The sequence below is a fragment of the Python bivittatus genome, unplaced genomic scaffold (assembly GCF_059951505.1).
Source record: "Python bivittatus isolate LINGU-HERP-01145 unplaced genomic scaffold, Pbiv_v1 ctg000480_np1212, whole genome shotgun sequence".
NCBI lineage: Eukaryota > Metazoa > Chordata > Lepidosauria > Squamata > Pythonidae > Python > Python bivittatus.
Genome location: NW_028277075.1, coordinates 26,486,960 through 26,501,422, shown reverse-complemented (window position 1 = coordinate 26,501,422; position 14,463 = coordinate 26,486,960). Strand labels below are relative to the sequence as shown.

The 14,463-nt window shown below is 38.4% G+C and overlaps 1 protein-coding gene across 4 annotated transcripts in view; it reads left to right on the top strand.

Moving 5' to 3' along the window:
• The first annotated feature begins 1,731 nt into the window (after nt 1–1,731).
• TMEM87A (transmembrane protein 87A) overlaps nt 1,732–14,463 on the top strand; it is a 31,484-nt gene continuing 18,752 nt past the window's right edge. Inside the window, exons 1-9 of one of the 4 annotated variants that reach the window (XM_088145515.1) lie at nt 1,732–1,997; nt 4,781–4,841; nt 6,338–6,435; nt 7,805–7,921; nt 9,441–9,488; nt 9,578–9,625; nt 9,949–10,108; nt 11,460–11,521; nt 14,077–14,260. In XM_088145515.1, coding sequence (XP_088001641.1) covers nt 1,845–1,997; nt 4,781–4,841; nt 6,338–6,435; nt 7,805–7,921; nt 9,441–9,488; nt 9,578–9,625; nt 9,949–10,108; nt 11,460–11,521; nt 14,077–14,260 — 931 coding nt within the window. In that variant the 5' untranslated portion in view covers nt 1,732–1,844. The remainder of the gene's footprint in view (nt 1,998–4,780; nt 4,842–6,337; nt 6,436–7,804; nt 7,922–9,440; nt 9,489–9,577; nt 9,626–9,948; nt 10,109–11,459; nt 11,522–14,076; nt 14,261–14,463) is intronic. The other 3 variants (XM_088145516.1, XM_088145513.1, XM_088145514.1) reach the window with 3 other exon arrangements.

The window sequence follows — 14,463 nt, the reverse complement described above, 5'->3', positions numbered from 1 at the left end:
TCAGCATTTATACAATAAGTCAGTAAAATACAGTTTGTTGTAGAGACAATACTTGGCTTTGTTAAAATTTGACTACAATTCTTAAATACTTTTAGACTGAGTGAGTATAACTTGCTTATTCACCAAATAAACGTGCAGAGGGTCATGTTGTGTTTTCAGATTTGGTAGGATTGAATCAAAAGTTTCTCCCTATCCAGGCCTGCACACCTTCCATGTGCTGGGAGAGGACCTTGACAACCTCACTTTCTAGCCTGGGGTTCAAAGATATAATTGGACTAGTAGATGACCTCACCCAGTGGTTTCATGTAGATATTAAGCAGGAGGGGAGAGAGGGCTAAGCCCTGTGGCGCTCCCAAAGGAGGGGTCTAGGGAGTGAGCTCTCCCTTTGCCATCATCAACTGGAACTGGCCCCAAAGGAAGGAAGAGAATCACTATAAAATATGGCCACAATTCCCAACCCCCAGAGCCAGTCCAGAGGGATACCATGGTCAACAGTATCAAAAGCCACTGAGAGGACAAGCAGCACAAGGATGGATGTACCACTTTGATCCCAGCTCCACCAGTCATCAACAAGCGCAATCAAGGCTGTCTCCATACAGAATCCCAGTCTGAAACCTGACTGAAATGAAGTGCACTAAGCCAGTGGTTCTTAAACGGTTTGACTCAATTACCCCTTTTCCTGGCCTTGAATAACATCATTGTCCCTGCAAAAAAACCCAAAAAACCCAGGCTGTTTTGTACAGTTGTCTCAGCAGCAGCAGTCCCAAATTGGATCCTCAAGTCACAAACAAGCAATTACTTATTTATTTATTTATTTATTCATTATTAAACTTGTATGCCCATTGCATATACAGTTGCTCCATTACCCCAGGATAGGCCCATATGACCACCAAACCTGATTATGGATTAGGCACTGCACTAAGTCAGCCATTTAAAGCTTCATTGCAAGGTTTGAGTGGTCAGCTGAATGCCTCGAGTTGGAAATGGTGTGTTCAAAATTCCTCTCTTTAGAATTAGCAGAGAGTATTTTATAAGAACAGATAGACCAGCTGCTATTTTGCACTCTATTAAACTTAATTCTGGCTCCAGACCAAAGCTATGCTCTAGAACAGCCTACTGTAAATAAATCTCCTTTGGGTCCAGCCTGATTCCTTGTGACTTCATGGGTACATCCAAGTAGTTTTCCTAACAACAATACTTCAGTGGTAGACATTCCCTTCTTCTGAGGTACTTTTCATTTTCTACTCTAGCCCGTAGCCCTAATATTTTGTAGTGTTCTCTCATCCAAATGCTACCAGGTGCAACTCTGTTTAGCTTTTGGAGAACTAAAGTTGGTTGGGAGGGACCTCGGAGTAGCTACATAAGCATGGGTTTTATTCAGTTTGCCTCTAATACGGTACAGATGAAGCTAACACGCCAAACGGTCCTCCTGAAAACAACGTATTTATAAGAATTGAATCTACTCTTAAATGACGTACATCCAAAGAATCTGCTTTTTTATCGAACAAATAGTAGCAAGGATGCAAAGCCAGCATTTCCCAGTACCCTGCTGCGAGTAAGTTTAACACGGGACCAGAATACGGTACACCCGCGCTCACCCGCCTGCCGCAGAAACTGCACGGAAAGAAGAACAAGCTCGCTCGCCCGCCCCCTCCTCTCTCGCGGGCGACGCGGAAGAGGCGGCTGTGCGGAAGAGCTCTGCTCCCCGCCCGCTTCGCCTGGGCGCTGGAGCCAATCCGGCGGCGCCCCATCACCCGCCCTCGGCCCGGAGCCTCGGCCGTGGAGCGGAAGAGGCGGCGAGCGCGCCGGAGCGCGTCTTTCCTTGTCGATTTCGCGGAGGAGTGATGGCGGTGCCGGGCGCGTTGGGGAGGATGCTGCAGCCGCGGGGGCGCCTCTCTGTGGGACTGACCCTGCTGCTCCTCCAGCTCCTCTTTGCGGGGCTGCCGAGCCCGGCTGGAGCCAGCCAGCTCTCCAAGTGGGAACTGTCGGTGCCCCTGGTGAGCTCGCAGGGCAGCCTACCCCGCCACGCCGTCCCGTTGAGTGGGCAGGGCGAAGAGGAAGGAGGGTGGCCTGGATCTTAGGGGGCTGGGCGCCGGGGCCCGGGCAGGGTTGCCGGCATGGAAGGGGTCGGTTGGAGGCTCCACCGCCTGGAGCGTTTCCATCTTCCCTGCCTCCCGTTGCTCCAGGGAGGCTGCCTCCCGGCTGAGGCGGTTTGTGGAGCGTGCCGTTGGTTTTGGTGTCCGGTTTGACCCATCCGGACAAGGTTTTGCCTATATCTCAGTTTTTGATAACTGAGATTAACTGGTTCACCGGCGACTACCCATTTTTCAAGGTTCTTCAATGCGATAATAATAATAATATGTAACAGTTTGTATTATTGTATTGTATTAATAATAACCGGGAAAGCAGGCCCTGAACCTCCATACATTATTTTTATCTCAGCACCGGTACATACATATGTGGGATGGGAGATTCGGTTAAAGAGGAAAACAATCCTGAGGTTGAAAGGTTGCCCATCACTACTGTAGTCTGATTCCTTTAGAAGGCCAGAAGTGAGGCAGTCATGAAATTGTTCAGAAAATCTATTAATAAAGAGCCAGTTTTGTATTTTATTGCTGAAGAGATTCATCTAGCAGTGAGAAAGATCTCAGCACCTACTTCTGTTTTATTCATGAGAGTGACTGCTAAAATAATCTGGGAGTTTTCCCAGTCTTAATTTCTTGCACAAGAAATTGTGTAAGAGGTAGATCTTGAAAGTAATTACCTTGTTATTCTTGTAGGTAATTACCCTGTTATTCAAAGTACTTAGCACATCATGCACATATATATGCTTAGCTAAAGCAAATTTTCTGTTTTAATCAGGTGCCATTTTTAATATGTTGCATGTACAAAGATCCCTCCCCCCTTCCCCAAAAAGGTCAGATACACATAGTATTTTTCTCGAAGTTATGTTAATACAAACAAATCCTAATTCAATGTCAGAGTTCAACTGAACTATTCAGTGTTCAATGGGACTTGCTTCTAAGTAAGTATGAATGGAATTATAGCCTCAGTATGTGTAATAATGTGAGAACATGTGCTTATAAGAGAACTTCATGTGCTTCGTTTCAGTAATGCATTTACCATGTGATTTCATATGAAAAATCCTGTCAGTGAGTGATAGGTTTGCCTAAGCTACTCATAAATTCTTGGTTAAGAGGAGATTTGAAAACAAATATGTTGTTAGGGGGACTAGACAAAAACTGGTCCCCAGTTTAAGAAGGAGTTCTGTTCCCAAGGTCTGTCCTTAAGTCAAATTTGTATGTAAGCCAGAACAGGATTATTGTATAATACTGTATAAGTAGTATTGTGTCTGTAACTCGAATCGTTGTGTATTTAACTTGAATTTTGCTATAATAGGCTCCGTTCTTAACTATAGGTTGTCCTTAAACCGGGTGTTCTTAACCCGGGGACTACCTGTATATGTTTAATTGAACTCTGCCCCCCCGTTTCACTGAATATATCACCTTCAGTATTTCAGGATATTTCATACAGGCATGTTTCTTAGTTTTTGGCTGCAGCAACCATAATGTGATTTGCTGCAGGTTTTAAATGTGGTTCATCAAGCACTAAATAATCAAATGATAACATGTGAATGAATTTGTGTAGCCTTACCTCTCTTTGTTTACTTAGAGGTAAGTCCAGCTAATGACAGGTTTATTCCCAGCAGTTGCAGATAAGATAGCAACATTCATGTTTACCTTTCATGTCAATGTGGTAACATTAATGGAAGAGTATATCTATGATTTGTACAGGTGTATTTTAGGCCAGCGGTTCCCAATTTTTGTGGTTGAACAATTGATGGTCTGCAGAGGTACTGCCAGTGATCCTTGTTTGTTGTACAGCCATTCAGTCACTTCTGATTCTTGTAGTACATGTTTGTGCCATCAGTGATAGTATCCAGCCATCATGTTTCTGTCAGCCTCTTTTTCAATTACCTTCAATTTTTCCAGGCATTGGATTTTTTGCTAATGACTGCTGCCTTCAGATTATGTGTCTGAAATATTTAAGCTTTAATTTCATTATTAGTGCTTCCAGTGAGCAGCCTGGCTTTATTTCATTTAGTGTTGTACTTGCAATCCACAACAATTCAAAGGCATCACTTTTTCTTTATTCAGCCTTTCTGATGGTCTAGCTTTCCCAGCCACATATGTTACAACTGAAAAAAACCATGACCTTGATAATATGTGCGTTTACTGTTAGTGTCATCCCTTTGTAGTTTAACATTTTGTCTGGGAGTGTCATAGTCTTTTCTTAAGCAGACATCTATTTATGGCTACAGTTGCTATTCCTTTGAGTGTAGGAAGTTAAAGTCTGTTACTACTTCAACTTCTCTGCCTATATGCATTGGGTTGCCTGTTGACATAATCTTATTTTTTAAAAAGTATTAGTTTTTTAAATATTGAGTATCAGACTGGCTTTTGCATATTTGTCTTTCACCTTCAATAAGAGATTCCTTAAATTTTCTATGCTTGAAATCATCAGGGTGCTGTAGGTTTTGGGTTATTGATATTTCTCCCAGCAATTTTAATTCAAAATTCTTTTCTTCTCATGATTAATAATGTTTTTCCCAACAATCAAAATCTCAAAAGATTGCCAAATGTTGTAAGATTTTGGCATTCTTGCTTGAATTCTTGGGGACACACATATTTATTTAGTAGTATTAAGTATATGGTTATTCCCAATATTGATGAACTTCCATATCTAGATGCCATTTCTCTTTGTTTCCTTTCTCTTATAGGAGAAGAATTTTTTTCACTTTGGAAAGATTCTCTTTAGCAATACTACCATTTTCCTAAAGTGTAAGTACATTCATACTGTACCTTGAAATGTAATATCCCATTCTTTTATAATGACTGTGTTAGAGCAGGCCTTATTTAGGATGACTTAATGACTTGGGCCTATAAAACTGCAGAGCACATCAATGATCTTTTTATAACTTTTGCTCTCTCCAATCTGCTTTATCTCAGTGGTTGAGACTACAGTGTCATATCAACATAGTTTCACAAAGGAATCATAATACTAATGGTGATGAACTTCTATGCCAATAGGCCATGGTCTAATGATTTGCTACAGTATCCTGACATTTTGCTAGCAGCTGTGGCTGGCATCTTCATAGATGCAAGTGGTCGGCTTTGTAGCATGCTTCTTGTTCCCTGTGAGCTTGGTTAAAAATGGCAAGTTAGCATGATGTGTAACTTAGTGAATGTATGCAAATGAATGTATACATTTGGAGAGATACTATGTATGTTGGATCATATACTAGAGTTCTGCCAGATTTGGCAGCAAAATTCCAGATGGTCGATGGATAGTAACAAAGAGATATATCCTTGTTACTATATAAAGGCTGTCTAGATTTGTGCAGCCCTAGTTCCAAAGTACAGTATCTCAGTATCTATTATTCTCATACTTACGCCTATTTCTAGATTGCCTTAAAAATCTAAAGCTGCTGTCCTGTATATACTTATATGGAAGTAAGTCCCATTTATTCAGTGGGACTTAGTTCTTAGTAGAACTATATAAAATTCTATGTAAGAGTTCTTTATAAAATAATGTGTGTGTCATTTTGAATGCAGAGGTTTACTAAAAAGAAGGGGACTAGACAATTAAACAATGTCATTGTGAACATTGTGATGACTTCTTTTCAGATAGTACCTGAACACTAGAATTTATTGGAAATTACTTTTGGATTTCTGGACTCACAACACTGTTGACTAGCTTTATAAGATAGTTTTTAAAATTTAACTAATATAAAAAAGTAGGTTACTTCCAAATCTAAACTATACTGTTAGTTATAATTGTTTGCAAGCCTCTGTTGTCTTGTACATTTTTTCCTCTAATTTTCTGTAAAAAATTGACAGGGCTATTCTGTACTTTCCTATTAAAATGTAATAATATATTAATAATAATGATGATAATAATAATGATAATAACAACCCAGTGTTTATGATTATCTTTTGGATTTGATTAGGCACTTTATTATTCATTGATTGCTATGAGATTAATGCAGTTGGGAACATGAAGTAGTCTATGAAATTTTCTCCCATAATAGAGGTGTGCAGTATTTGGGTCTGAAGCAGGAAAGGTGCTTTAGATTCGGCTAAGCGTGCTTCTTGTATCTGTTGGTGGTACAGCCTTTTACCCATACTGGATACAAAGCACCTTTCCTGCTTCACATTCTGAATATTGCATACTTCTAGCTGTAATAAATGCTTTAATCATTAAGGTGCTGCAAAACTTACTGTTAGTTGGTAACAGTATATCCTGCATTTCTTACATATTTTTCTTATTTGTTTAGTTAATGGCAGTGAAGCTGCATGTGATCCTTCTCAAAGTTACACTATACGGTGGTACTTAAGATACTCCTATTGCTACAATGAGGTCTTCAATTTTGTGGTAAGAAATTGGTATTAAAAGGTACTTTAGCTTTCCACATTGTGGTCCATACCACAGGAAAATATTGCTGATCCTTTATGAATAGTAAAGGATCTCCGTTATTTTTGTTTGCTTTTCTCCTCAACAGCCGTTTTGGCTGGGAGTTCTAATCCAACATACATGAGCCACATCAGGAAAGACTGCTCTGATACATTTGGAAAATGGTGATGTTTTGATTTAGCCTATGGTTTACTAATATCTAAACATATACAGTGGTACCTTGGTTCATGAACTTAATTTGTTCCGCGACTCTGGTCGCAAACCGAATTGGTCGTGAACCAAATCAAATTTTCCCATAAGATTCAATGTAAATACGGTTAATCCGTTCTGACCCCTCCGAATTTGGTCGCCAACCGATTTTTGATTGTGTCCCGAATCAAATTTCCCCATAAGGTTCAATGTAATTACGGTTAATCCGTTCTGAACCATATGTTTTTTTTTTTTAAACCGCAAAAATATGACACAAAGTACAGTACGAAGAGAGAGAACGCTAACCTTGCTCGATGCGACTTCTGGCGTGGAGGACAGGAAGGCGGGTGGGGAGGCGGATATTGCTTGGAGGGAGAGTCCCCCTCCCTACAGGAAGCCGCGACCACATGTCATGGGAGGGAAAATGGCCACGGATCCTGTTCGTAACCCGATCCGGCGTTCGCGAATGGAGGCAAAATTTTGCAGCCGGAACTGTTCGTGAACCGAATTGTTCATGAACAGAAGCGTTCGTGAACCGAGGTACCACTGTAATTAGCTCCTAGAATAACAATAGATATAGTATTTAAGAACATGGATTTTTTACTTTCTCAGTTTGTACGTACCATGTTCTTTCACAGAGATATGCAGCGTTTTGCAAAGCCAAAAAGAACTTCAGAGTGGGTCTGGGAGCTCATGCTATGCCTGTCAGCACCTCCTTAGTTAACACACACCGAGTTAAGGAGGTCCTTCTTCTCATATTTTCTTGGGATTGACCAGCTATATAAGAAGGAGCCAACATGTTTAGTGTATGCACCCATGCCTGCTCCAAAACATCTCTTTGGTTTTAGATTTAAGGTGCTGCATGTCTGCTCCTCAGCAATGTCAAGCAGGAGTATGCGAAATGGCCATATGTCATTGAATTATCTGTGTATTTTTTCCTAATATTGTCTCCACTGACTGAGACTTTTCAAGGCTGGAAAGAGAAGTTTTTCATACAGTGCTATTTGCTCTCTTTAATTAGAGATGCTCTGAATCATTATTTTTAGTGAGAAATACTGTTATCTTTCTTTTCAGTTTTCTGTTTACTGACTTCTTTGTCCCTTAATATAGCTAGTTGAAATCATGTCATGTGTCTTGACAGGATAATCAGACAAATCTATATTTTCAAAGCACTTCAGAACAACATACAGGTTGGTCAGGATACTACGCTATGTCTGAATTCCACTTCCCCAACTGTAGTGAGCTCTTCAAGCCACAGGTATGATATAGGGACGGTGCAGAGCTTATGGCAGTTTTATTGAGGGGTGCATTTGTTACTTAAATCTTTCTGGTGAATTAAGGCTACATATATTAGCTTTTTCCACTGGTGTTTGCCTATTTGTCTGAAAATCCATGCCCTGCTTTTTTTACAAGAAGATATCTTGAAATACTGAAGCATATGAGCTTCTCAGGAGGTGAAAAGATACAAGTGAAATAAAACTTTCATATTTGTAGGGTTTGTTTAACTGAAGTTTATGTTTGCAAGATTATTTGGATCTGTTTGATTTGCATTTTAATACTTCTGAGCCCAAGAATTATTATTAAAAGTACCATATATGTGTCATTATAATCAACTAAATAACATATTTATATATGAAATATATCACAAATTATTTCCTGAACTGACCAAACCTAATTTATGATCAACCCCTGTTGAAATCCTTCCATCCTCTATAAGGTGTCAGCACATATTTAATATATTTAATATCACATTGTCAGTGATCCAGAACTGTGAAGCTCCATTGCATTTGCCAGGGATTACATAATTTTGGATTCAGCCTAAAATCTCATAACTTGCTTCTGTCTCTTTGGCTATGATTGTATTAATGTCCATTGATTGATTCATTCATTGTTGTGTTTGTCCTTGCTTGTTACCTGTTATTACCTGGTTATCTTTTCACAGCAGATTTTAAAAATTCTGCAGCTGATCAAGTCAGGGGTGGCCAACTTCTTATGGCTATAAGGATTTTAGAGGTCAGAAGGCTCAGGGACCAGATTCCTTTTTTCTGATTACAACATCTGCATTTTCCCCTTGTCTCTAGTTGATCCTGATTTGAGAAATAGGTACTATAAATCTGTCCAGAGACTGGGATGGAGGCTTCTTTAATTAAGAAATTAAAGAAATGCCTGCCATATGCAAAAGTTGAATACTTGAAATTGGGAAGGATGTTCCTAGTCTGTTAGTTATCCTTGTTCTACAGTACACATTCAGTTGTATACACATGCAATACTCTTCTGTGCCTGTGCAGTGCAAAGAAGGATCAGGAGAGGTGGGCAAAATATGACTGCAGCAACTGATCTATTTATGGTTAAATTTCCAATTAACCCCAGAGACTTCAGTTGAAAAAGCCTGGTTCTACAATATGAAAATCTTTTATAGAGTAAAAATCAGTTTAAATGTGATGACATATAAGTCAAAATGGTTGATAGAGGGGATGAATACTCTCATGTAGAAGCTATGGTTCAGGATGCATCTTTTATTCCTAATTTATTAGCAGTGCATTCCTTGATTGATTGTGAGTACATGCTAGGTGGTAGGACTGTTACCTCAGAACAACATTTCATTTTGTATCATCAGATTTAGAATACATACATGAACATAAACAGACTTATTTCCTGAATTCAGTTCCTTGTCCTTTGACATTGTAATCTCAGAGATGTTATATTCTGCCTATTTGCTATATGTATATATATACACATATCAATATAACTAAAAACAATTGTTGATCTTTTCTTAGCGTTTCTACAGTGAATTTGTTCATCCAGCTGCCTTAGGCAGAAAAGAGGTATTTATAAAAAATTATTAATGCATGTGAATTTTAATTTACAAATATATTTTTGGTCTTTTGACCAAATCTACTTTTGCCTTAAATAGGATAGGAAAGAGAATGGAACAAACACTACTACACTAGCAGAGAATGTTGTAAGTATGTGAAAGGTGATGTATTTGCAATATAGTGGACAGAGTTGTCATATTTGTGTTTGGTTGAGTAACTCTCCTGTCTGCATGATTCATTGACTGAGTAGGAGATGCATCCCATAACTTCTGTGCTTCATACTTTCCTATTAAAATCAGAGTATGAAAATGTTTAATGTTGACATTATAGAACACAGAATAACACAAACAGTATTGTTTTGTGGTTCAGATTACATCTAATTTGTTGAAGTAATGTTGTTGACACAGGAGAAATGTATATTCCTTGCAATCTTGCATTGTGTGGTAACTTACAATTATGTGCTTTTTAGGCAATGAATGCTGTAATGCAAACATGGCAAGATGGGCCATATATCTTTATTGTAAAGGTTGATATTTCATCTTCAAAGGATGGAGCGAATATTAAAGGAACAAACGATGAGTTGACAAATGTTATGGCTTCTAATGATCAACCAAAAGCACCATTTACCAGTGAGCCATGTGTAGTTCATTTATTTTGGAACTTTGTTTATTAAGTTAGATGTTACATGCTGATGTTTAAGAGTGTGTCTTAGAGTCACTGCTAGTGCAGTTAGGGATACCAGCTCTTGTCTGATTATCTGTAGAAGGGGAAATAGGCAAGATCTTTTATTTATTTCAAACCAGACTATAGGCACTTATAAGTAGCAATAGCTGCAGATTGTTTTTCCCCTGGAGAGTGGGGCCAACCCAGCAGTGCAGCAACACACGTTTTTCCATGCTCCTGCCCTTTTCAATTTTATATTATTTTTGTATATTTTAACTACTTTTGTTTTCTTTTAGTTAGTTATAGTTAAATAAGTATATTAGGTTACTATAGATTCTAATAAGCTTTTTACTGTTTCCCCCCTGTTTTCTCCATGTGAGGCTCCCTTTTATCTCTAAGCAAGAGAGAGATTCTTAACCCAATAGTGAATTAAAGAAGACTCCCAGATTTTTTTTTTAAAATTGATGCTTATAATGGAATGTCTAGAAAAAGCTCCTTATACTAATCACACCCTTGGCAGTCCATTGCACATTTTGAGTCTTAAGGCTGGCAATAATAAGTAGAATTTTCACCATGCCTCCAGTGATTTTTAAAAGAAAATTCCATAGCAAGAAAAGGGACAGAAAAAGGAAATCAAAATTATCACGTGTCTGGAGTAACTTTCCCATGGGAAGCCAGCTACACACTTGGGGCTTTTAGTTCAGAGAAAAAAATGAAGTGGTAATATATTGTCGAAGGCTTTGACATGAGGTGGTAAGATTTTATTCTATCATGCACAGTGAGGAAAAAGTGAATATGATGAATCCTTCTTAGCTGGTACCCCAGCATTGGAGAAGGTCATAGGGAGGTAATCTTAGCAATTGCTTGTACTGTTCATAAATATCCCCCCTCCTTCCCCCCTCCCCATCTCAGGAGGAGCTAAATAAACTGAATAGTCAGAGATTCCAGATCCCAAAAGCCATGTATCTACTAAAGAAAATACATTATTCAGCCTGTGGAACTTAGAACCACAACATAGGATGATGATCACCAATTCAGATGGTTTTAAAATATGAATTGGTCAGATTAATTGGAGATAAGGCTATTAGTGGCTAGTACACATAATAGCCATATAATATCACCATTGTCAGAGACATCATGTGTTTGAAGTTGCTGACATTGGGAGAGGTCTACTCCCTTATGTGTTTCCCAGTGGCATTTATTTGCTGCTTTGGGAAACTGGGTGCCGTATTTAAAAGGCGTGGGGGTTACCATCAAGCAAAGCTGTTCTTCTATAGTCCTAATTTCTTGTTCTCTTCCCTGGTTGTTTTCTGACAGTGACTGTGGAAGTGATTGGACCATATGAATACCTTTCTCTAGCAGATTATCCTCTTATGATTGTAAGTTAATGCAATTATTTGCTGTAAATGATGTGTAGTTGGATTCAAGTACAAGCAGAAGTTACTGTGACTTTTTAATTGGTAGTGAAGCCTTTTTTTCATAAATCTGAATGACTTGCTCCTTGGTGCCACCTCTGCCAAAATCATCTCAACAGACTACAGTGAAAGATACAGCATTGGGATAGGGATGGAAAGGGGATAAGCTAGGGATCAGAATCTATAGCTATTACTAGTTAATGTTTATGTAGTATCAGTGTTAGTCAATGTGAGGGGAGCACAGAAATGAGGGGAGGGGTTGGCTTAGACAGTTTACTGCCTGTTTCAAATGCACAGAAAATTTGGGATTGATTAGAGGTTACAGTGAATGATTAGAATAGCAAATGGAAAAAAAGGTAAGCGGGAGCTAGAGAGGAGTATTATGGAAATAAGTTGTCTCAACGGATTTTGTAATAGGATGAGGAAAGCATGCAGAGCATGGCTTCTGGAATTCTTTTCAAAGCTTCAATAATAATGCCGCTTTTGGTCACATGATAAGGAGGGCTTAGAACGGAAGAGGTGGTAATTGATCAATTGCCTCTCCCATAGGGATGCATGGGGGGGGGTTCTGAATTTTTTTTTCTTTCCCTGCAGCCCCCAGCCGGATACAGCCCATTTATGATTTCAGTCTTTATTTTGCTGGTTTCTCCCCACCCACCACATTCGGTCCAATTCCTTTTGAATTTTGGAAAGTATCTTGCTGATGGACAGACAGTAGAGATAGTTCCAGGCCTTGTTCCGTAATTTCTTTCCAACATTCCTTTGGATTGGAAAGAATAAAAACAAGCAGCTTGCGAAATGAAAAACCTGAAGTTCTTACAGAGGTCCACATTGTAGTTCCTTTTCTATATTGTCTCTGAAAATCTGCTTCATTTCCAAGCTGATTTTTTCTGTCATAAAATGCCATTTCCTCCATGTTATATAATGAGCACATTACTGTGCTATATCTCTTTTGTGCGCAAAGAAGTGGTCAACAAAATGTGGCCCCAGCTACTTTCTCTTTCACCCTGTAGAGGCTTGGGATACCCATCAGTCTTTTCTTCATCAATTGGACATCAGCTACCTGAAGAATAGATTCCAGTCACCCTGCTGTAATAGCAGTGGAGAGACAGTCTGATCTTCCCCTCTGCCCTCTCAGTGATCCTTAGCAAGGCTGCTGCTTGTCCACAGTCTTCCCTGCATTGGGATCATTCCTCCCCCAGCAATCTTGAGTGTGTGCATATATAGAGAGAACGAGTAGGGCATACAAGTACATGTGGGAGGATACGTCTTGCCATTGTCTAAGTCCCCAGGTTGGCCCTTTTGTGTAGCCCTCAAAGAGTCCCATAAAGGCCAGTGCAGTTTCTTGTCTTTTTAATGCCTCTTCTCTAAATGCTGGTTTGTTCTGCTATCAGATAATAGCAATAGAAGATTTACTTCTTTTTTCTTAGGCAAATAAGAAGGTGATACAGATCTTCCTGGGGAAAAGGTGAACTATACAAGAGAAGGTAGAGGGAATCTTTTGTAGTAGGGATTATGCCCCCACCACTAATGAGCCCTATCAGCAGCATCACTGAAGGATCACTGAACCTTTATATTGGCCCTGACTTTACCTGTTTGATAAATTTAGCTAAAATGTTTTTGAAGGAGATAATTTTTTTTCTGTGACAGATTTTTTTTAACTTCCTGTGTAAATAAACTCTTAAAGTTGTTGTTATGAGTAGTTCTGAATGCTACTCAAAAAAATGTTGGAAGATTAGTCAGCAGAAGGCAACATTTTTCAAATGTGGTAGACTTATGAAAAAAAATTGGCACTTTTCTGGAAGAAAAGTTTGAAGAATTGAGAATATTTTTATTTTTATAATGATTGTTTTTATATAATTGTTGTTTCATTTGATTGTTATACACTGCCCAGAGTCACTTCTTGTAAGATGGGTGGCTATATAAATTCGATAGACAGATGGATGGATGGATGGATGGATGGATAGATAGAATTATAATTAAATAAATTAAATAAATAGTACAATAAATAGTAGATCATCTCAGGACTGGGATTATCACATTTTCAAGGGAGTTGATGATAAATTATGTAATAAGGATCTTTTAATATTTTTACTTCTGGCAACTAAATTAATAATTGTCCAACAGTGGAAGTACCTAAATAATTTAACAATTGAAAATGGATACTAAAGTATGGTCAGTTGCTCTTCTTGGAAAAGTTACTGATAAAATTTGAATATTAAGCTCACAGAGGGATGAATTGCATTTTTACCAGATCTGGAAAGATTATATGTATTACATTAATAAGAATAGTAGCTCTAATTCTGCTGAATCTTGTGATCTATGAAACCTATAAATGAACTTTGGTGTTATTGAATGTAACAAATTTAAATAAAAATAAAATACAATAAAATAAAATTTCTGTAAGTATCAGAATTAAAGAAATCTAGGAGGAATCTGTTCATATAAATAAACAGCTAGAAAAGAGCAGCTTGCAACAATCCTTTAAACTGCATCTCATGTTTTTCTTTCTCTAATAGTTCTTCATGGTGATGTGTATTGTATATGTGTTGTTTGGCGTTCTATGGTTTGCATGGTCAGCCTGCTACTGGCGGGACCTCCTAAGGATACAGTTTTGGATTGGTACAGTTATCTTACTTGGAATGTTGGAGAAAGCTGTATTCTATGCAGAATTCCAGAATATTCGGTATACAGGAAAATCTGGTATGTGTACAGAGCATCTTTAAATATATGTATGAGTGCAAGAATATGAATGATTTTCTATCACTAATACAGTGGCATTGTATTATTGATAGAAAATATTTTCCATCATCCTCTCTAGGTCATATCTGTCAAATGGAACACGTTTAATTGATCAAAGTAGTTAGAATATGCATTAAAGCAAATAAAAATATTTCTGAAGCTAG